Below are 22,225 nucleotides of genomic sequence, written 5' to 3'. Positions count from 1 at the left end.
CGGCCGCCGGGGGTAGGGGGCGATGGGCGGGGCTTAAAAGGGCGTGGCAGGGGCGGGGCTTAAACACGGCCCGCCCCATAGCCCCTCCCTTTGTCCCGAGTGGGCGTGGCGTGGGCGTGGCTTAATGATGGAATTTCCTCGTAGCCCCTCGTTGACCTCGACAAAGGGGCGGGGCCTAAATGGGCGTGGCTTAAGCGCAGCCCGTCCCATAGCCCCTCCCATTGAGCACGGGGGGATAAAGGGGCGTGGCAGGGTCGTGCTGTGGGCGTGGCTTGATGCTGGAATGCGCTCGGAGCCCCTCCCATTGATGCCGGGAGTAGGGGCGGGGCCTAGAAAGGGCGTGGTGTGGGCGTGGCTTAACGCTGGAATTCGCTCTTAGCCCCTCCCATTGTCGGCAATAGTGTGGGCGGGGCTTAAAGGGGTGTGGTAATGGGCGTGTCGTGGGCGTGGTTTAGTCTTGGAACGCCGCCGCAGCCCCCCCAGCCCCCAAAAAATGCCGGACCCCAAAACTGCCGCCCGAAACTCCCCCAAAATGCCCAGACCCCAAAACCACCTCAGAAGCCCCCCCCAAAAACCCCCCAGATGCAAAAACTGCCCCCAAATCCCCCCAAAACCTCCCCAGAATCCCCCCAAACCTCCCCAGAATCCCCCAGACCCCAAAACTCCCCCAAAACTCCCCCAAACCCCCTCCAAACCCCACAAAAGCCCCTCAAGACCCCTCACAAGAATCCCCCAGACCCCAAAACTCCCCCCAAACTCCCCCAAAACCCCCCTCAGAACCCCAAATCCCCCACCGGAACCCCCCAAAACCCCTCCAAACTCCCTCAGAACCCCCCCAAGAATCCCCCAGACCCCAAAACTCCCCAAAATCCCCTCCAGAACCCTCCAAACCCCTCCGAACCCCCCCAAATCCCCCAAAGCTCTCCCAAACCCCCCACCTCCCACAGTCGCGCGATTTCCCGCGTCGCATGCAAATGAAGAGGGCGTGGCTTCGCTCACCCCCTCCCTTCCCCCCCAGAGCCGTTCCCACAGCGGGGAGCCGCGCTCGGGGGCGTGGCTTCGCGTAGTGGGCGTGGCCTATCCCGCCGTTTCCCCTCCCTCTTCCCCCGTTCCGAAGGGGTGGGCGTGGCCCTGCGTGCGCGGTGGGCGTGGCCGCCGCCGGCGCACCTGGGTGACGTCAGCGGCGCTCACCTGCGATGGCGGCGGGGCGGCTCCTCCCGCTGCTGCTGCTGCTCCTGGGGGGCCCGGGGGGCTCCGCGCGCGACCCCCCGAGCGGCCCCGCCGCCCTCGCCGGTACCGGGGGGCGCTGGGGGGCAGAGCTGGGGGGTCCTGGGGGGGTCCTGGGGGTCCTGGGGATTTGGGGGTCCTGGGGGGGGGTCCTGGGGGTTTGGGGTTTTTGGGGGTTGGGGGAGAGGATTTGGGGGGTCCTGGGGGGGTCCTGGGGGCTTTGGGGGGATTTGGGGGAGCTTTGGGGGTCCTGGGGGAGGATTTGGAGGCGAGTTTGGGGGAGTTTTGGGGGGGTCCTGGAGAAGATTTGGGGGGGATTTGGGAGATGCTGGGAGAGGTTTGGGGGACTTTTGGGGGGTCCTGGGGGGGTTTTGGGGTTCTGGGGAGGATTTGGAGGGGATCTGGGGGGTCCTGGAGGGGATTTGGGGGAGTCTTGGGGGGTCCTGAGGGAGGTTTGGGGGTCTTGGAGGGGATTTGGGGGGAATTTGGGAGGGATTTGGGGGTCCTGAGGGGGAATTTGGGGAGTTTTGGGATTGGGGGGTCCTGGGGAAGTTCTGGGGAGCACTTGGGGGGTCCTGGGAGAGGTTTGGAGGCGATTTGGGGGATCCCGGGGCAGTTTTGGGGGGTCCCGGAGAGGATTTGGGGTCGGTAACGGATGCCGAGCCCAGTCCGGTGCCGGTTCCCGGGGCTGGGCTGCATTTTGGGGTGAATTCCGGGGTTTTTGGGGTCGCTAACGAGTCCGTCCCCCCCGGCCGGTGCCGGTTAGCGGCGCTCGCGGTGCTCCGGGTGGATTTTGGGTTGAACTGGGGATTTTTCGGGCTCGGTTTCTCGCAGCCCGGTGCCGGTTACCGGCGCTCACCGGCCGCTGCCGCGCCTCCATCCCGCGCTGGTTTTTCAACGCCTCCTCCGGGAGCTGCGAGAGTTTCGTGTTCGGCGGCTGCGGCGGCAACGGGAACAACTTCGGGAGCGAGCGGGAGTGCCGGGAGAGCTGCGGGGACACAGCGGGCACCGGTGAGCGCCGGAAATACCGGGAGGGACCGGGAAATACCGGGGAATAACGGGAGGGACCGGGGAATACCGGGGAATAACGGGAGGACCGGGGAATACCGGGGAATAACGGGGAATAACGGGAGGGACCGGGAAATAACGGGAGAAACTTCGGGAGTGAGCGGGAGTGCCGGGAGAGCTGCGGGGACACAGCGGGCACCGGTGAGCGCCGGAAATACCGGGAGGGACCGGGAAATACCGGGGAATAACGGGAGGGACCGGGGAGACTCGGGAGGGACCGGGAAATACCGGGAAATACCGGGGAATAACGGGAGGGACCGGGAAGAAGTTCGGGAGCGAGCGGGAGTGCCGGGAGAGCTGCGGGGGGAACACCGGGCACCGGTGAGCGCCGGAAATAGCGGGAATTACCGGGAAATTACCGGGAAATACCGTGAGGGGGAAGGGCCGGGAGTTTGGAATATTTCGGTGCCCAAACCCGCCCGGTTTGGTGCCGGTTTTTTTTTTTTTTTTTTATCCGTTTCCCCCTTTTTTCTCCCCTGTTTTTTCCCAGTTTTCCCCCCTTTATTTTTTTTTCTGGTTTTTCCCCATTTTCCCCGATTTTTTCCCCATTTCCCCCCCTCCCCTTTTCCCCCCTTTTTCCCATTTCAAATTTTCAAATCTTTTTTTCCGATTGTCTCCTATTTTCTCCCCATTTTTCCCTTTCCCCCCCAATTTTTGCCTTTTCTCCTCATTTCCCCCTATTTTTCCCCATTTTTTCCCTTTGTCCCCATTTTTTTCCATTTTTCCCCATTTTCCCCCATTTCCCCCCCCATTTCCCCATTCTTTCCTATTTTCCCCGATTTTTTTCCTCCGTTTCCCTCAATTTTTCTCATTTTTTCCCAATTTTCCCCATTTTTCCGCAGCTCCCTCCAGCGCCGTCACCACCAATTCCACCTTGGCAGGTAACTCCAGATTTGGCCCAAATTCAGCAGAAATTCTGAATTTTGAAGGGATTTGAGCCAGATTTATCTGGAAATTTCAATTTTTAAAGGGGAAATTTTGAATTTTGAAGGGCTCAGGACCAGATTTCCCCGGAAAAGTTGAATTTCCAAGGGGAAATTTTGAATTTTGAAGTGGGAATTTCGCATTTTGAAGGGGAAATGTTGAGTGAATTTAGACTGGATCAGGGCCAGATTTAACTGGGAATTTTGGATTTTGAAGTGGAAATTTTGGATTTTGATGGGGAAATTTAGGATTTTGATGGGGAAATCTTGAATTTTGAAGTGGAAATTTTGGATTTTGATGGGGAAATTTTGAATTTCGTAGTGGGAATTTTGGATTTTGAAGGGCTCAGGGCCAAATTTAACTGGAAATTTTGGATTTTGATGGGGAAATCTTGTATTTTGAAGTGGGAATTTTGCATTTTGAAAGGGAAATGTTGAGTGAATTTAGACTGGATCAGGGCCACATTTAACTGGAAATTTTGGATTTTGAAGTAGGAATTTTGATGGGGAAATCTTGTATTTTGTAGTGGGAATTTTGGATTTTGAAGGGCTCAGGGCCAGATTTAACTGGAAATTTTGACTTTTGAAGTGGGAATTTTGGATTTTGATGGGGAAATCTTGAATTTCGGCGTGGGAATTTTGGATTTCGACGGGGAAATTTTGAATTTCGGCGTGGGAATTTTTGCGTTTTAAGAGGGAATTTTGTGTTTTTCGCTCTCGGCAGACCCGTGCTCGGCCCCGCCGGTGACGGGTCCGTGCCGCGCCGCGTTTCCCCGCTGGTTTTACGTCCCCGCAGAGAAATCCTGCCGGGAATTCACCTACGGCGGCTGCCGGGGCAACGCCAACAACCACCGGGACGAGCGCGAGTGCCTGCGCCGCTGCCGGCCCCAGGGTGAGCCAATTCCCCCCAAAACCCCCCAAACTCAGCCCAAAAATCCCCTGGGAGCTGGAGAAAATAGCGCGCCGGATTTAGGAGAAAACGGCGGAAAAAAAACCCGGTGCGCAAATTGGACGGAATTTTTAAAAATCCGCCTCAAAAATCGAGGTGTTTAAAAAAAAAAAAAAAAAAATCCTCCCCAAAAAGTCGTCGCAGAATTCTTGAAAATAAATTTTAAAAAGGAATATATTTTATAATATAAATTTGTCATAGGTATCATATGTATAAATTTATCATATTTATCATATAATTTATTTATACATAAATATGTAAATGATATATATAATATAATATAGTATAATGATATGATATTACATTATATTATATTATATTATATTATTATATTATATTATATTATATTATATTACATTATATTATATTATATTATATTACATTATATTACATTATATTACATTATATTACATTATATATAATAATATTATATGCAATAATATACATTACATATAAATAAATTTACTTATTTATTTTATAATATTAAAAAAAAAGTGGCATTCCCAAAAAAATTGTAAAAATATTGCACAGAAAAAAGCTCAAAATTTAAAAAAAAAACAAACCAAAATCATCATGGGATTTAAAAATAGAGGCAAAATTTTTAGAAAATCACAAAAAAAATGGTGTAAAAATCGGATGTAATTTTAAAAAAATCCCCAAAATTCCCCAAAAATTTGCCCCAAAATTCCCAAAAATCTGCCCTGAAATTCCCCAAAATTTGCCCTGAAATTCCCCAAAATTTGCTCCAAAATTTGCCCCAAAGTTCCCCGAAAATTGCCCTAAAATCTGCCCCTAAAATCCCCCCAAAAAAGTCCCAACATTTGTCCCAAAATTTGCCCTGAGGTTCCCCAAAATTTGCCCCAAAATTTGCCCCAAAATTCCCAAAATTTGCCCCAAACTGCCCCCAATCCGGGCTCACCCCGTTTCTCCCCCAGGCGATTTCAGCGACGAATTCCGGAGATTCTTCTCCTCCAAAGGTGAGTCCTGGGTGTCCCCAAATCCCCCCTGAATGTCCCCAAATCCCTCCCTGGGTCCCCAAATGTCCCCAAAACCCCTCCAGTGTCCCCAAATCCTCCCCAGTGCCCTCCCGGTGTCCCCAAATCCGCCCTGAATGTCCCCAAATCCACCCAGTGGCCCCAAATGTCCCCAAATCCTCCCCCAGTGGCCCCAAATTCCCCACGGTGCCCTCCTGGTGTCCCCAAATCTCTCCCAATGTCCCTGTCCCCCTTTTGGGGTGTCCCTGTCCCATTTTGGGGTGTCCCTGACCCCATTTTGGGGTCTCCCTGTCCCCATTTGGGGTGTCCCTGACCCATTTCTGTCCCCATTTCGGGGTGTCCATAGTTCTGTCCCATTTCAGGGTGTCCCTGTCCCCATTTGGGGTGTCCCTGACCCATTTCTGTCCCCATTTCGGGGTGTCCATGGTTCTGTCCCATTTCGGGGTGTCTCTGTGCCCATTTCGGGGTGTCCCTGTCCCATTTCGGGGTGTCTCTGACCCGTTTGTGTCCCCAATTTGGGGTGTCCCTGTCCCATTTCAGGGTGTCCCTGTCCCCATTTGGGGTGTCCCTGTGCCCATTTCAGGGTGTCCCTGACCCGTTTGTGTCCCCAATTTGGGGTGTCCATGGTTCTGACCCATTTTGGGGTGTCCCTGTCCCATTTCGGGGTGCTCCTGTCCCCATTTGGGGTGTCCCTGACCCATTTCTGTCCCCATTTTGGGGTGTCCATGGTTCTGTCCCCATTTCTTGGTGTCCCTGTCCCCATTTGGGGTGTCCCTGTCCCCAATTTGGGGTGTCCATGGTTCTGTCCCATTCGGGGTGTCCCTGACCCGTTTGTGTCCCCAGGGCTGGCCCTGGTGGCCCTGCTGGCGCTGCTGGCCCTGGTGGCCGCGGGGCTGAGCGTGGCCCGGAGCCGCTGCCGGGCGAAGCCGCGAGCGCCGGGAGCCGCCGGGGGCGACGACCGCGAGTGCCTCATGAAGGAGCCCTACCCGGCCTGAGAGCCCCCAAAAAACCCCGAAATCACCCCAAAAATAGCCCAGAAAATCCGCAAGAACAGCCCCAAAACCCCCTCCCCAGAGCCGCTGCTGAGAATCATCCGTGCGCCGATTTTTGGTGATTTTTGTAGGGAATAAATGGAATTTTGGGGGAAAGGGTGGGTGGGGAAGAAAAACCCTAAAAAACCCAAAAAATCCCAAATAATCCCCCAAAAAATCAACAAATATTCTCCCCAGAAAAATCCCAAATCACCCCAAAAATAGCCCAGAAAATCGCAAGAACAGCCCCAAAACCCCCTCCCTGAGCTGCTCTTGAGAATCATCCGTGCGCCGATTTTTGGTGATTTTTGTAGGGAATAAATGGAATTTTGGGGGAAAGGGGTGGGTGGGGATTCAGGGCCCAAAAAAACCTCAAAAAAAAATTTCAAAAAAAATGCAAAAAAAATCCATAAAAAATCAATGGAAAATTTTTAAAAATCCACAAAAAATTAAAAAAAAATCCTCCAAAAAAATCCACAAAACCAGCCCCAGGTACCCTCCTAGCTGCCTGTTCCTGACACTGATTTTTAGTGATTTTTGTAGGGAATAAATGGAATTTTGGGAAAGGGTGGGTGGGGAAAAAATGCTAAAAAAAAACCAAAAAAAAAAAAATCCCCAAAAAAAATGCAAAAAAAATCCATAAAAAATCAATGGAAAATTTTTAAAAATCCACAAAAATTAAAAAATCCTAAAAAAAAAATCCACAAAACCTCCCAAAAATCCTAAAAATTTGGGTCATCCTGCCTTTTCCTGACACTGATTTTTTTTTTTTTGGGAATTTTTGGAATTTTGGGAAATTTGGGGAAAAATTTTTTTTTTTTGGGGGTTTTTTTTAAAAAATTTTCCCAAAAGTCCTAAAACCCCCCAAATTAAAAAATTTTGGGGGGGGGTAAAATCCCAAAAATTTTTTGGGTCATCCCCTTTTCCCATTTTGGATTTTTTTTTTTTTGGCGTTTTTGGAATTTTTGAACATTCCAGGGATTTGTTGGAATTTTGGAAAATCGGAACCCCAGATTTGTGTGATTCTGAGCAGCTCCCCAAAAAATCCAAACCTCTGAATCCCGATTTTGGGGTTCGGGAATAATTGGGGAAGTTTTTTTTTTACATTCCAGGGATTTGTTGGAATAAATGGAAAATCGAACACCTTTTTGCGACAGTTTCCTGAGCACAGTCCCCAAAAAATCCAAACCTGAATTCCCCTTGATCGACAGTTTTACGACAGTCGCGCTTCATGACACCTTTTGCGACAGTTTTACGGCAGTTTCACTTTACGGCAGTTTTGCGACAGTCGCGCTTTACGGCAGTTTTGCGACAGTCTCGCTTTACGGCAGTTTTACGGCGCCTTTTGCGGAACTTTTACGGCACCGGGGGCATGCGGGGATCGCTATGAAGTTTCTGGGACCCCCCGAATCGGCGCCCCCTCCCCAGATGAAAGCACCGAGCGCAGCCGGGACCTGCAGCGTTTATTGGGGCCGCTCTGGGGGGGATTTTGGGGAGTCCCCGCGGCGCCCCCTCCCTATCGGGGGTCTGGGGGAGCTCTGGGGGTCCCTGGGACGCCCCCTCCCCTATTTCTGGGCCGGGATCATGTCGTCGATCGGCTGCTTCTGCTCCAGCTTCTTCTCCATCTCCACCATGAGCTTGACGCCGTCCACCACCATCTGCACCTGCTCCACCTCCGAGAAGCCCAGGCGGTCGGCGTTGGAGATGTCGAACACGGCGCCCACCGCGGCCGTGTCCACCCCGCCTGGACAGAGGGACGGACAGGGCGGGGTCAGCGAGGCACGGACACACGGACACTCCCACACCCCACTGACCACCCACTGACCACCCGCTCTCCGCTCCAGACCATTCCCTGTCCATCCAGGGCCTGACGGTCCCACCGCGGCCGCACCGCCCCGCCTGGACAGAGGGACGGACAGACAGACGGACAGGGCGGGGGTCAGCGAGGCCCGGACGCCGCCGACCGCTCCTGACCGTGCCCCGGTCCGTGGGGTCCCCCACAGGGTCCCTTTCCCGGGCTGATTTTGGGGGTGTCCCTGCCCCACCCAGGTGACTTTGGGGATGGAATTTCCCCCACCAAGACACTTTGGGGATCTCCCCACCCACCCCAGGTGAATTTTGGGGCGTCCCCACCCCCCTAGGTGACTTAGGCCCCCACCTGTGCCGCGTTTCTGCAGGCGCAGGCGCTTGAGGATCTCATCGAACTTGGGGTGCTGGCTCAGGTGCTGCAGGCGCACGTGGACGCCGCCGCGCAGCCCCGTGCCCAGGTTGGACGGGCAGGTGAGGATGTAGCCCAGGTGCTCCGTCCACATGAACGGGTGCCCGGCCTTCTTGAAGATCTCCTCGATCTGGGGGCGCACAGGGGACAAAGGTTGGGGACATCGGGGTGGTGGCGCCTGTGGCTGGTGGGGGCACACCTGAGGAACACCTGAGGAACACCTGGGGAACGCCCAGGGCACACCTGGGGTGTCCAAAGTTGTTGGTGGCACCCCAAATGTCACCTCAGTGTCCTCAAATGTCACCTGTGCCCAAAGCTGCACCTGTGCCCAAAGCTGCACCTGTCCCCAAAGTTCTCCGTGTCCTCTAAAGTTCTCCTTGTTCCCGAAATGTCACCTGTCCCTAAAGTTCTCCTTGTCCCCAAAGTGCCGCTTGTGTCCAAATGCCACCCCTGTCCCCAAAGTTCTCCCTGTCTCCAGATCCCCTCCATGTCCCCAAAGTTCTCTCTGTTCCCAAAAGCTCCCCTTGTTCCCAAATGTCAGCTCTGTCCCCAAAGCCACCCCTGTCCCCAAATGCCACCTGTCCCCAGATGTCCCCAACTGTCCCCAGATGTCCCCCCTGACCTTCTTGAGGCCCGACGCAGAAGCGCCAGAACGCCTCCTTCATGTTCCTCCCTTCTCCATGGAGATGTGACCCCCAAACCCTCCATGTCCCCAAACCCTCCATGTCCCAAAATGTCCCCAGATGTCCCCAAATGTCGCCCCTGACCTTCTTGAGGCCGACGCAGAAGCGCCAGAACGCCTCCTTCATGTTCCTCCCTTCTCCATGGAGATGTGACCCCAAAACTCCTCCATCCCCAGATCCCCCAGTGTCCCCAGTCTGTCCATGTCCCCCGATGTCCCCAGATGTCCCCAGATGTCCCCCCTGACCTTCTTGAGGCCGACGCAGAAGCGCCGGAACACCTCCTTCATGTTGCCGCCCTTCTCCATGGAGATGACGCGCAGGTGATCCTCCTCGTTCACCCACACCAGGAACGTCTTGTTGTCGTTGTGCCTGCGGGGACACCCGGGGGACGTCGGGGGGACATCGGGGGGACAGCAGGGGACACCCCCAGAGCCCCCCCAAAAGGAGAGACCCCCATAATGGGGGACATCAGGGGACATTGGGGACATCACAGCCACTGGGGGACATTGGGGACACCGAGGGGACATCGGGGGGACATCTTAGCACCTCCCAGGTGTCCCCAGGTGTCCCCATGAACCCCCCAGGTGCTGCCTAGGTAGTCCAGGTGCCACAAGGTGTCCCCCAGGTGTCCCCCAGGTGCCACGTCGGTATCCCCCAAGTGCTCCAGGTGCCCACCAGGTACCATAAGGTGTGCCCAGGTGTCCCCAGGAACCTCCCAGGTGCCACAAAGTGCCCCAAGACCCCCCCAAGGACCCCCCAAACACCCCCCAGGTGGCCCTGAAACACCCCCCAGGTGTCCCCAGGTGCCCCCAGGAACCTCCCAGGTGCCCCCAGGTGCCCCCAGGAACCTCCCAGGTGCCACAAAGTGCCCCAAGACCCCCCCAAGGACCCCCCAAACACCTCCCAGGTGCCCCCCAAACACCCCCCAGGTGTCCCCAGGTGCCCCAAAGAACCTCCCAGACCCCCCAAGGTGCCCCAAAGACCCCCAGGGACCCCCAAACACCCCCAGGTGTCCCCAGGTGCCCCCAGGAACCTCCCAGGTGCCACAAAGTGCCCCAAGACCCCCCCAAGGACCCCCCAAACACCCTCCAGGTGCCCCCAGAAACCCCCCAAACACCCCCAGGTGCCCCCCAGACCCCCCCCAGGTGCGGCCAGGTGCGCACCAGATGCCGCGGGCGTCGGGCCAGTCGCGGGCCATGCCCGAGGCCAGCAGCAGCGGCGACACGGGCTTGTCGAACAGGAAGTGGTCGTCGATGAGCTGCTGCTGCTCCTGCTCCGTCATGGCCTTCAGCGGGTAGTACTTGCCCTTGAACTCCCCCTCCAGGCTGTTCAGGGCTGCGCCGGGGCGCGGTCAGCGCCTGGGCGTGCGCCTGGACACGCCCAGGGCGGGCTGGACACGCCCAGGACACGCCCATGCTGGACTGGGCACGCCCAGGACACGCCCAAGGCAGATTGGACATGCACATCTGTGCCAAATCCATCCCAAATCCACCCCAAATCCATCCCAAATTATCCCAAATCCATCCCAAATCCCAGCCCAAATCCATCCCAAATCCATCCCAAATCCACCCCAAATCCATCCCAAATTCATCCCAAATTATCCCAAATCCATCCCAAATTAATCCCAAATCCATCCCAAATCCATCCCAAATCCACCCCAAATTCATCCCAAATTATCCCAAATCCATCCCAAATTAATCCCAAATCCATCCCAAATCCACCCAAATCCATGCCCAAATTAATCCCAAATTATCCCAAATCCATCCCAAATCCATCCCAAATCCACCCCAAATTATCCCAAATCCACGCCAAATTATCCCAAATCCATCCCAAATTATCCCAAATCCATCCCAAATCCATCCCAAATTATCCCAAATCCACCCCCAACCATTTTTTACCACACCCAACCCAACTTCAACCACCCAACCCCACCCTCTCAGGCCACGCCCACCACACCCATCCAGGCCCCGCCCCTCACCTGTGACTGACAGCTTCTCGATGGCGCGGCGCTCCCCGCGGCTGCAGTGGGGCGGCAGCGAGTACCCCTTGATGCTGCGGCCGGTGCGCACGCGGCTGCTCAGCACGTACTTGGGGTCCAGGTCCTCCCCGCCCTGGGGAGCCCCAAGAACGGGGTCAGGGACACCCCAAAAATACCCCAAATTCACCCCAAAAAACCTCAAAAAATTCCGTTCAAAATATCCCAAAAATCACCCCAAATATGCCCAAAATATCTCCCATTCTGAGACCCCCGCGCTGCTCAGCACGGACTTGGGGTCCAGGTCCTCCCCGCCCTGGGGAGCCCCAAAAACGGGGTCAGGGACACCCCAAAAATACCAAAAAAACCACCCTGAAAATATCCCAAAAATTCCTCTGAAAATACCCCAAATATACCCCCAAAAAACCCCAAAATCACTCCAAAAACCCCCAGAATTTCTACATTATAAAAACCCCCAAAAATTCACCCAAAGCCCTTCTGGGGTGGCTTTGTGGTGTCACCCCATGGTGGCCCCTCACCCCTTCTCTGCCCTCCTGAGAGACCTGGGGACCTCCCCAAATTTTGGGGACCTTTCCCAGATTTTGGGGACCCCCCCCAAATTTTTGGGACCCCCCCACCTTGAAATTCTCCTGGTTGAGGTCGGCGCTGAGCTTGTTTGTAGGGTCACCCCATGGTGGCCCCTCACTCCTTCCCTGCCCTCCTTTTAGGAACCCCCCCAAATTTTGGGGACCACCCCAGGTTTTGGGGACCCCTCCACGTTTTCAGGGACCCCTCCCAAATTTCGGGACCCCCTCCAAATTTTTGGGGTTCCCCCAACCTCGAGCTTGTCCTGGTTGAGGTCGGTGCGGAGCTTGTCGGTGGTGTCACCCCATGGTGGCCCCGTCACCCCTTCCCTCCCATCCTGAGACCTTTAGGGACCCCTCCCACATTTCGGGGACCCCTCCCACATTTCGGGGACCCACCCCCGAATTTCGGGGCCCCCCCGACCTTGAGGTTCTCGTGGTTGAGGTCGGTGCGGTGCTTGTCCGTGGGTTTGTAGCCCCCGTGCCTGTCCTGGATCACGGGGTCAAAGAGCTCCTTGAAGACCTCGTAGGACTCCTCGTCACCTGCCACGCAGCCCACGGTCATGATGAACGGGTGGCCTGGGGACACCGGGGGACACCGGGGGTCACTGGGGGTCACCAGGGGTCACGGGGACCAGTACGGGACTGGGACGGGGCACTGGGACCAGTACAGAACTGGGATTGGCCATGGGACTCCTCGTCACCGGCCACGCAGCCCACGGTCATGATGAACGGGTGGCCTGGGGACACCGGGGGACATTGGGGGACACCGGGGGTCACTGGGGGTCACTGGGGGTCACTGGGACCAGTACGGGACTGGGATGGGCTACTGGGATTGGCCATGGGATTGGGACTGGCTACTGGGACCAGTATGGGGTTGAGGAGTGACCCACGGTCATGATGAATGGGTGGCCTGGGGACACCAAGGATGGGTTGAAGACCCCATGGACCATTTGAGGACCCCTTGGGTGGGCTGGGGACTCCATGGATGGATTGAGGACCCCAAGGGTGGATCGGGGACCCCTCAGGTGGTCTGGGGACACCAAGGATGGGTTGGAGACCCCATGGATGGACTGAAGACCCCAAGGGTGGGTTGAAGACCCCATGGACCATTTGAGGACCCCATGGATGGGCTGAGGACCCCAAGGATGGATTGAGGACCCCATGGACCATTTGGGGACCCCATGGATGGGTTGGAGACCCCTTGGGTGGGCTGCGGAACCCTGGGGTGGGCTGGAGACCCCCGGGGTGGTCCGGGGACCCCGCTGGGGACGCACCGGGGTTGTCCACGCCGGTCTGGATGACGTCGTCGAGGGTGAAGCCGCTCGGGGTCTCCTTGTCGCGCAGCTTGGCGTACAGGGCGGGCGTCAGCACCTTGGCCATGTGGTTGTTGTGCTTGGACAGGTCCGGGAACTCCTCCTCGGCCGAGAACTTGAGCTTGTACTTGTTGTGGGTGTTGCTGAACGGCATGGTGGCACTGCAGGGACACGGGGACACCATGGGGACACCATGGGGACACCATGGGGACATCATGGAGACATGGGGACATCATGGGGACACCATGGGGACACCATGGGCACCATGGGGACATCATGAGAACATCATGGAGACATGGGGACACCATGGGGACACCATGGGGACACCATGGGGACATCATGGAGACATGGGGACATCATGAGAACATCATGGAGACATGGGGACATCATGGGGACACCATGGGGACACCATGGGGACATCATGGAGACATGGGGACATCATGGGGACACCATGGGGACACCATGGGGACACCATGGGGACACCATGGGGACATCATGGAGACATGGGGACATCATGAGAACATCATGGAGACATGGGGACATCATGGGGACACCATGGGAACATCATGAGAAGGTCATGGAGACATGGGGACATCATGGGGACACCATGGGGACAGGACCAGGAACTCCTGCTCAACCCAGAACTTCAGCTTGCGCTTGTTGTGGGTGCTGCTGAACGGCGTGGTGGCACTGCGGGGACACGGGGACACCATGGGGACACCATGGGCACCATGGGAATGGGGACACCATGGGGACATGGGGACATCATGGAGACACCATGGGGACACAGGGACAGCCAGGTGTCAGGGGGGACATGGAGGACATGGGGACATGGTGGCACTGTGAGGACGTGGGGACAGCCAGGTGACAGCGGGGACATGGTGGGGACACTGCAGGGACACGGGGACATGGTGGCACTGAAGGGACATGGGGACATGGTGGGAATGCAGACACGGGGACACGGGGACATGGTGGCACTGAAGGGACACGGGAACGTGGTGAGGACACCTTGGGGCCACCTTGGGGCCGCGGTGGCACTGCGGGGACAGCCAGGGGACACCGGGACACGGGGACAGCCAGGGGACACAGGTGACACCGCGCCACGTGCCACAGGAGGGGACACGGGGGGCTCTGGGGCGTGCCCGGTGGGCGTGTCCCACAGAGGGGGCGTGTCCCGGTGGGCGTGTCCCGCGGGGGGGGGCGTGGCCACCACGCTCCGCTCCTTGTTCGGGCCGGGGCTATTTATAGCGCGGGGGGAGGGGAGGGTCCCGGTGCCACCGAGGGGGGGTCGGGTCCCGCTCCCGAATCCCGGTCCCGGTCCCGGTGACACCAAGGGGGCGGTCGGGTCCCTGTCCCGGTCCCGAATCCCGGTGCCGGTCCCGGTTCAGGTCCCCGTCCCGGTCCCGGTCCCGAATCTCAGACCCGAATCCCGGACTCGTATCCTGGCCCAAGTCCCGGTCCCGAATCCCGGACCCAAATCCCGGTGCCGGTCCCGGTTCTGGTCTCGGTGACACCGAGAGGCAGTCGAGTCCCTGTCCCACTCCCGGTCCCGGTCCCGGTGGCACCGGGGGTGTCCCGACCCTTTCCGAGGGTCCCGGTCCCGATTGCGCCGGTCCCGGCCCCGATTGGGTCCCTGGGGGTCTCCCGGGGGGTCTCCCGGTGGTCCCGGGGGGGCGGTTCCGGTACCGACTGGGGTCCCGGGGGTGTCCCGGTGGTCCCTGGGGGGGTCCCGGGGGTCTCCCGGTGGTCCCGGTGCTCTCGGGTTGTCCCGGTGGTCCCGGGGCTGTCCCGGTGGTCCCGGTGCTCTCGGGTTGTCCCGGGGGTCTCCCGGGGTCCTGGGGTCCTGGGGTGTCCCGGGGTCCCGGGGCTGTCCGGGGTGTCCCGGGGGTCCCGGTGGTCCCGGGGGGGCGGTCCGGTACCGATTGGGGTCCCGGTGGTCCCGGGGCTGTCCCGGTGGTCCCGGGGTGGCGGTCCCGGTACCGATTGGGGTCCCGGTGGTCCCGGGGCTGTCCCGGTGGTCCCGGGTGGGCGGTCCGGTACCGATTGGGGTCCCGGTGGTCCCGGGGGGGCGGTCCGGTACCGATTGGGGTCCCGGTGGTCCCGGCCTTACCTGGGTGTCTCGGCGGGGCCGGGTCGGGTCGGGGTCGGGCCGGTACCGGGCGCGGGGGGAGCGGTGGGACCGGGACCCCCCCGGGGTCGCTTTTATCCCCCCCGGGACCCCCCCCAGCCCCGGGGGGCCCCGAGGGGACCCCAAACCGGGCGGGGCCGGGCCCTGGCGGGGCCGCCCCCGGCCCGCGCGAGACCCTCGGGGACCCCCGGAGCCGCCCCCCGGTGTCCGGTGTCACCGGGGGGGGAGGGGGCGGGGGGGGCACGCGGCACCTGCCGCCCCCCGGGACCGGGGGTGGGGGCGGGACCACCCCCCGAACAGCGGGACCACCCCCCGATAAATACCGGGAGCGCTTCAAATAGCGGGACCCCGGGACCACCCCCCCAAATTACCGGGACCCCTCAATGGGGCACCGGGACCCCCCGATAAATACCGGGAGCGCTTCAAATAGCGGGACCCCCCCCCTTGGGGCACCGGGACCACCCCCCCCAAATTACCGGGAGCTCTTCAAATAGCGGGACCCCCCCCAAAATGGGGCACCGGGACCCCCACCGGGGCACGGGGACCCTCCCCAAATAGTGGGACCACCCCCCCGATAAATACCGGGAGCTCTTCAAATAACGGGACACTGGGACCACCCCCCAAATTACCGGGACCCCCTCCGGGGCACCGGGACCACCCCCGGTAAATACCGGGAGCACTTCAAATAGCGGGGCCCCGGGACCACCCCCAAATTACCGGGACCACCCCCGAATAGCGGGAGCACCCCCCGATAAATACCGGGACCCCAAATTGGGGCCCCGGGACCCCCCCCCAAATTCCGGGGCACGGGACACTGGGACCCCAAAACAGCGGGACCACCCCGATAAATACCGGGAGCGCTTCAAATAGCAGGGCCCCGGGACCACCCCCCCAAATTACCGGGACCCCCTCAATGGGGCACCGGGACCACCCCCCGGTAAATACCAGGACCTCTTAAAATAGTGGGACACCGGGACCACCCCCCAAATAGCTGGACCCACCCCAATTACCAGGACCCCCACCCCAAATACCGGGACCACCCCCCTTGGGGCACCGGGACCCCCCCCCAAATTACCGGGAGCTCTTCAAATAGCGGGACCACCCCCCAAAATGGGGCACCGGGACCCCCCCTCCGGGGCACGGGGACCCCCCCCAAATTACCGGGACCACCCCTCAATAAATAGCGGAGCTTCATTTAAAGGGACCCCCCCCAAATTACCGGGACCACCCCCTAAATAAATACCGGGAGCTATTTAAATAGCGGGGCACCGGGACCCCCAAATTACCGGGACCCCCACCCCTCAATAAATAGCGGGAGCTCTTCAAATAGCGGGACCCCCCCCAAATCCTGAGACCCACCCCCCCAAATTTTGGGACCTCTCCAAATTACGGGGACCACCCCCAAATTAACGGGAGCCCCCCCTCCCAAATATCGGGACCCTCCCCAAAATACCCAAAAATTTAATGAGGGGAGGGGGCGTAATTAAGGAGGGAGAACCCCAACATTTTATTGGGGGGGGGGGGTCAGAAAAGTCCAAAATTAATTGGGGGGTGTTGGAATTAAAGAGGGGGAACCCCAAAATTTAATGGGGAGGGGGGCGGAATTAATGGAGGAAATGCCCAAATTAATGGGGGTCAGAAAACCCCAAAATTTAATTTGGGGGGGGGAATTTAGGGTGGGGGGGGCGGATCCGCTGGCTCAGGGCAATTCAAGCCGGGGGGGGGGCCCCCAGCCCCGCCCCTTCCCCCACCCCCCACCCCCCCCCGGTATTTTTAGGTTGGCTCCGATTTCCCGGGGGGGGCCCCGGTGTCAAATTTGGGGGGAGGGGTCCCGGGGGGGTCCTTGAGGGGGGGAGGGGAGGGACGGAGAGGGGGGGGCACCCCAGAAATGACCCCCAAAAAAAAACTGGGGGGAAACTGAGGCATGGGGGGGACCCCAAAAATGGAATTTCCTCCCCCAAAAAATGAAATTCCCCCCTCAAAAAGGGACCCCAAAAATGGAATTTCCCCCCCCCAAATATCTGGGGGGAAACTGAGGCACGGGAAATGAGCCCCTCCCCCCCCCCATAAATCCACTGGATTCCCCCCCAGTTTTTGGGGGTGGGGGAGGGGGGGACACCCCGAATTTTGGGATGGGGGGGAGGCGATTTTGGGGGCGGTCGATAACAAAGGGGCGGAGCCGTGGGGGGGGGGAGGGGAAATCTGCAATCTGCTTTTTATTGGGGGGAGGGGCTGGACAGAGACGGGGGGGCCTGGGGGGGCCTGGGGGGGCGGATCCCGGTGGGATCCCTGGGGGGGTTCGGATCCCCTCCCCCACAGGGATCCGCTCCCTCCCCCGGGCACTTTTGGGGGGCCCAGATCCCCCCAGATCCCCCCAGATCCCTCCCTGGGATCCACTCCCTCCTCCCACTGGGTCTGGGGGGGTCCAGATCCCCCCTGGAGCCCCTCGGTGGATCCCGATCCCCCCTGTGGATCCCGGTGGATCCCACGGGGAGGACCCCAGTCGATACCAGTGGATCCCCCGGTGGATCCCCGGGTGGATCCCAGGGAGGTCCCAGTGGATCCCATGGGGCTCTCGGAGCTGCTGGGAGATCCCCTGGATGCGCTCTGGATCCCCGGTGGATCCCAGTGGGTCCCGGTGGATCCCAATGGGTGCTGGCGGATCCTGGTGGATCCTGGTGGATCCCAGTTGATGGGTCGGTGGATCCAAATGGGTCCCGGTGGATCCCAGTTGGTGCTGATGGGTCCCGGTGGATCCCGGTGGATCCCAGTTGGTGCCAATGGGTCCCGGTGGGTCCCAGTGGATGCCGGTGGGTCCCAGTGGATCCCAGTGGATCCCATGGGGCTCTCAGAGCTGCTGGGAGATCCCCTGGATCCGCTGCTGCACCTCGGCCGCCTGCAGCTGCTCCCAGGTCAGCAGTGACAGCCCCAGCTGGTCCTCCTGGGGACACGGGGATCCGCTAGGGGATCCGCTCAGGGGATCCGCTCAGGGGATCCGCTCAGGGGATCCGCTCAGGGATGGGGGATCCGCTCAGGGGATCCACTCGGGGGATCCGCTCAGGGGATCCGCTTGGGGGGATCCGGGGGAGTTTGGGGGGGTTGGGGGGGATCGGAGGGGATCTGGGGGGCTCGGGGATTTCTGGGGGCTCTGACAGGATTCGTTCTGGATCCCTCGGTGATCCAGCGGATCCCGCGCCTGCCACAAGGGAGCTCTGGGGGCTCTGGGATGGGATCCAATGGGATCCAATGGGGCCGATTGGGATCCAGCGGGACAAATTGGGATCCATTGGGATCCATTGGGATCCAGCGGATCCCTCACCTGGCGGAAGGGCTGGGAGGGCCCAGAAGGGATAATTTGTGATCCATTGGGATCCATTGTGACCCAGCGGATCCCGTGCCTGGCGGAAGGGCTGGGAGGGACCGGGGGCTCTCGGATGGGATCCAACAGGGCCAATTTGGATCCACTGGGATAAACTGGGATCCAATGGGATCAATCAGGATCCAGTGGATCCCGTACCTGGCGGGAGGGCTGGGAGGGCCCAGAAGGGATAATTTGTGATCCATTGGGATCCAATGGGATCCAGTGGATCCCTCACCTGGCGGAAGGGCTGGGCCAGGGCACAGAAGGGATAATTTCTGATCCAATGGGATCCATTGGGATCCAGCGGATCCCGTACCTGGCGGAAGGGCTGGGAGGGCCCAGAAGGGGATAATTTGGGAAAATTGGGAGAAAATGGGAAAAGGGGAAAATGGGGTGAGAAATGGAAATGGGAAAAAAACAGAGAAAAATGGGAAAATGGGGAGAAAACGGGGGGGAAAATGGGAAATGGGAAAAAACAGAGAAAATGGGAAAATGGGGAGAAAACGGGGGGGAAAATGGGGGAAATGGGAAAAACAGAGAAAAATGGGAAAATGGGACCGGGCAGGTGAAAATGGGAAATGGAAAAAAACAGAGAAAATGGGAAAATGGGGAAAATGGGGTGGGGGCAGAGAAAAATGGGAAAAAACGGGGAGAGAAATGGGGGAATGGGAAAAAACCAGAGAAAATGGGAAAATGGGGAGAAAATGGGGGTGGGAAATGGGGGAAATGGGAAAAAAAACAGAAAAAGAAAAATGGGGAAAAAAAAATGGGGAGAAAATGGGGAAAATGGGGGAAATGGGAAAAAAACAGAGAAAAATGGGAAAATGGGGAGAAAATGGGGTGGGAAATGGGGGAATGGGAAAAAAAGGGGAAAATGGGAAAACGGGGAGAAAAATGGGAAAAATGGGGAGAAAATGGGGTGGGAAATGGGGGAAATGGGAAAAAACCAGAGAAAAATGGGAAAATGAGGAGAAAACGGGGGGAAAAATGGGAAAAAACCGGGGAAAATGGGGGAAATGGGGGAAAAATGGGGAAAATGGGAAAAAAAAAACGGGGGAAAAATGGGAAAAATGGGAAAAACCAGAGAAAAAAAAAATGGGGAGAAAATGGGGTGGGAAATGGGGGAAATGGGAAAAAACAGGGGGGAAATGGGAGAAATGGGGAAAAAAACAGAGAAAAATGGGGAAAATGGGGAAAAAACCGGGGTGAAAACTGATGGGACCCCAAATCCCCCAAAACCAACCCTAAATCCCCAAAACTGACCCCAAACTGACCCCAAATTCCTCAAAATGATCCTAAATCCCCTAAAATCAACCCCAGACCTTGTGAGAAATGGGACACCAAAAGCCAGAGAAAAATGGGTTTTTGGGGGAAAGCGGGGTGGGAAATGGGGGAAATGGGAAAAAACCGAAAACCCCCAAACTGACCCCAAATCCCCAAAACTGACCCCCCAAATGGGAAAAAACCAGAAAAAAAACTGGGCCCCAAATCCCCCAAAACTGACCCCAAATCCCCTAAACCAACCCCAAACTGGCCCCAAATCCCCCAAAACTGACCCCAAAAAACCAACCCCAAACTGGCCCCAAATCCCCCAAAACTGACCCCAAATCCCCTAAACCAACCCCAAACTGGCCCCAAATGGGGGAATGGGAAAACTGACCCCCAAATGGGAAAATGGGGAGAAAACCAACCCCCAAACTGGCCCTAAACCAACCCCAAACTGCCCCTAAATCCCTGTGCCCACCTTGTCAGAAAATGGGAAACACCATGAGCCCGGGGTGGGTTTTGGGGGAATGGGAAAAAAATGGGGAAAATGGGAAAAAAACTGCGAAAATGGGGTGGGAAATGGGGAAGGTGAGGTGAGGAATGGGAGAAATGGGAAAAAACCTGGAGCTGCTGGGGAAAATGGGAAAAAACCCAGAAAAACGGGCCTGGGGAAAAAAACGGGGTGAGACCCCCCCCCAAAAACCCCCCCAGAAATCCCACAGGTACCCGGGAACCCCAAAAACCCTCCCAGGAACCCCAAAAATCTTCCCAGGAACCCCAAAAATCTTCCCAGGAACCCCAAAAATTCCCTCGGGAAACCCAAAAATCCCCCCAGGGACCCCAAAAATCCTCCCAGGAACCCCAAAATCCCCCCAGGAACCCCAAAATCCCCTCAGGAACACCAAAAATCCTCCCAGGAACCCCAAAATCCCCTCAGGAACCCCAAAAATCCTCCCAGGAACCCCAAAATCCCCCCAGGAACCCCAAAAATCCCCCCAGGAACCCCCAAAAATCCCCCTTGGGAACCCCAAAATCCCCTCAGGAACACCAAAATCCCCCCAGGGACCCCAAAAATCCACCCAGGAATCCCAAAAATGTCCCAGGAACCCCAAAAATCCCCCAGGGACCCCAAAATCCCCCAGGGACCCCAAAAATCCACCCAGGAACCCCAAAAATCCCCCAGGGAACCCCAAAATCCCCCCAGGGACCCCAAAAATCCTCCCAGGAACCCCAAAAATCCCCCCCAGGAACCCCAAAAATCCCTCAGGGACCCCCAAAAATCCCCTTGGGAACCCCAAAATCCCCTCGGGAACACCAAAATCCCCCAGGGACCCCAAAATCCCCCAGGAACCCCAAAAATCCCCCAGGGACCCCAAAAATCCTCCAGGAACCCCAAAATCCCCTCGGGAACCCAAAAAATCTTCCCGGGAACCCCAAAATCCCCTCAGGAACACCAAAATCCCCCCAGGGACCCCAAAAATCCCTCAGGAACCCCAAAAATCCCCCAGAACCCCAAAATCCTCCCAGGAACCCCAAAAATCCCCTCAGGAACCCAAAAATCCCCCCAGGAACCCCAAAAATCCCCCAGGAACCCCAAAATCCCCCTGGGAACCCCAAAAATCCCCTCAGGAACCCAAAAATCCCTCCAGGAACCCCCAAAATCCCCTCAGGAACCCCAAAACCCCCCAGGAACCCCAAAAATCCCCTTGGGAACCCCAAAAATCCTCCCAGGAACCCCAAAAATCCCCCAGGAACCCCAAAAAATCCTCCCAGGAACCCCAAAAATCCCCCAGGAACCCCAAAAATCCCTCCAGGAACCCCAAAATCCCCCAGGGAACCCCAAAACCACCCCCGGTACCCCCCACCTGCGACCAGGTGTTCCCCAGATGGAATTTGGGGAGGGTGACACACCTGAGACCCCCCTTAAAACCCCCAAAACTTCTAAAAACCCCATAAACCTCCCTAAAAACCCTAAAAAACCCCCAAATCCCCCTAAAAACCAAATAAATCCCCTCAAAATCCCTTGATCTCCCCCAGGTGGGATTTGGGGAGGAGGCCCCACCCGAGCCCCCTAAAAACCCCCAAAAAATCCCATAAATCCCCTTAGAACACCCCAAAATCCCCCCCCCAAAATCCCATAAATCCCCTTAAAAGCCCCAAATCCCGTTGATCTCTCCCCAGGTGTTCCCCAGATGGAATTTGGGGAGGGGGACACACACCTGAGACCCCCTAAAAACCCCCCAAAAAATCCAATAAATCCCCTTAAAAACCCCCCAAATCCCCCCCAAAAAAACCCCAAATCTCCCAAAATCCCCCCAGACTCCCTTGATCTCCCTCAGGGGACACCCCCAGGTGGAATTTGGGGAGGGGGCTCCCCCCCGAGCCCCCCCTGACCTTGAGGATCCGGCTCTGGGTGTAAACGTAGGGGACCCCGAACATGATCACGGCCCGGCCGTAGTGATGGACTGGGGGGGAATTCGGGGGGTCAGGGACCCCAAAAC

At 57.6% G+C, this 22,225-nt stretch overlaps 3 protein-coding genes across 3 annotated transcripts; 1 reads left to right on the top strand and 2 right to left on the bottom strand.

The window, feature by feature from the left end:
* Positions 1–1,182: 1,182 nt before the first annotated feature.
* On the top strand, positions 1,183–6,735 carry LOC115916055 (BPTI/Kunitz domain-containing protein-like). The gene is made up of 6 exons (XM_030969767.1): positions 1,183–1,293; positions 2,062–2,238; positions 3,138–3,176; positions 3,943–4,110; positions 5,103–5,144; positions 6,006–6,735. The coding sequence occupies exons 1-6, from the start codon at positions 1,197–1,199 to the stop codon at positions 6,155–6,157; spliced, it is 675 nt and encodes a 224-aa protein (XP_030825627.1). The 5' UTR covers positions 1,183–1,196; the 3' UTR covers positions 6,158–6,735.
* Positions 6,736–7,621: 886 nt separating this feature from the next.
* On the bottom strand, positions 7,622–15,132 carry LOC115916052 (creatine kinase M-type). Its single transcript, XM_030969759.1, has 8 exons — positions 15,080–15,132; positions 12,931–13,130; positions 12,078–12,232; positions 11,073–11,205; positions 10,258–10,429; positions 9,340–9,463; positions 8,352–8,541; positions 7,622–7,937 (listed from the first exon to the last, which is right to left on the bottom strand). The coding sequence occupies exons 2-8, from the start codon at positions 13,121–13,123 to the stop codon at positions 7,759–7,761; spliced, it is 1,146 nt and encodes a 381-aa protein (XP_030825619.1). The 5' UTR covers positions 13,124–13,130; positions 15,080–15,132; the 3' UTR covers positions 7,622–7,758.
* LOC115916050 (collagen alpha-1(III) chain-like) lies at positions 14,208–17,665 on the bottom strand. The gene is made up of 2 exons (XM_030969758.1): positions 17,508–17,665; positions 14,208–15,348 (listed from the first exon to the last, which is right to left on the bottom strand). The coding sequence occupies exons 1-2, from the start codon at positions 17,663–17,665 to the stop codon at positions 14,208–14,210; spliced, it is 1,299 nt and encodes a 432-aa protein (XP_030825618.1).
* Positions 17,666–22,225: the final 4,560 nt, after the last annotated feature.

This window comes from Camarhynchus parvulus, unplaced genomic scaffold (genome assembly GCF_901933205.1).
Source record: "Camarhynchus parvulus unplaced genomic scaffold, STF_HiC, whole genome shotgun sequence".
Lineage (NCBI taxonomy): Eukaryota > Metazoa > Chordata > Aves > Passeriformes > Thraupidae > Camarhynchus > Camarhynchus parvulus.
The sequence above is the reverse complement of the archived record's forward strand: the minus strand, read 5'-3'. Positions and strand labels throughout refer to the sequence as shown.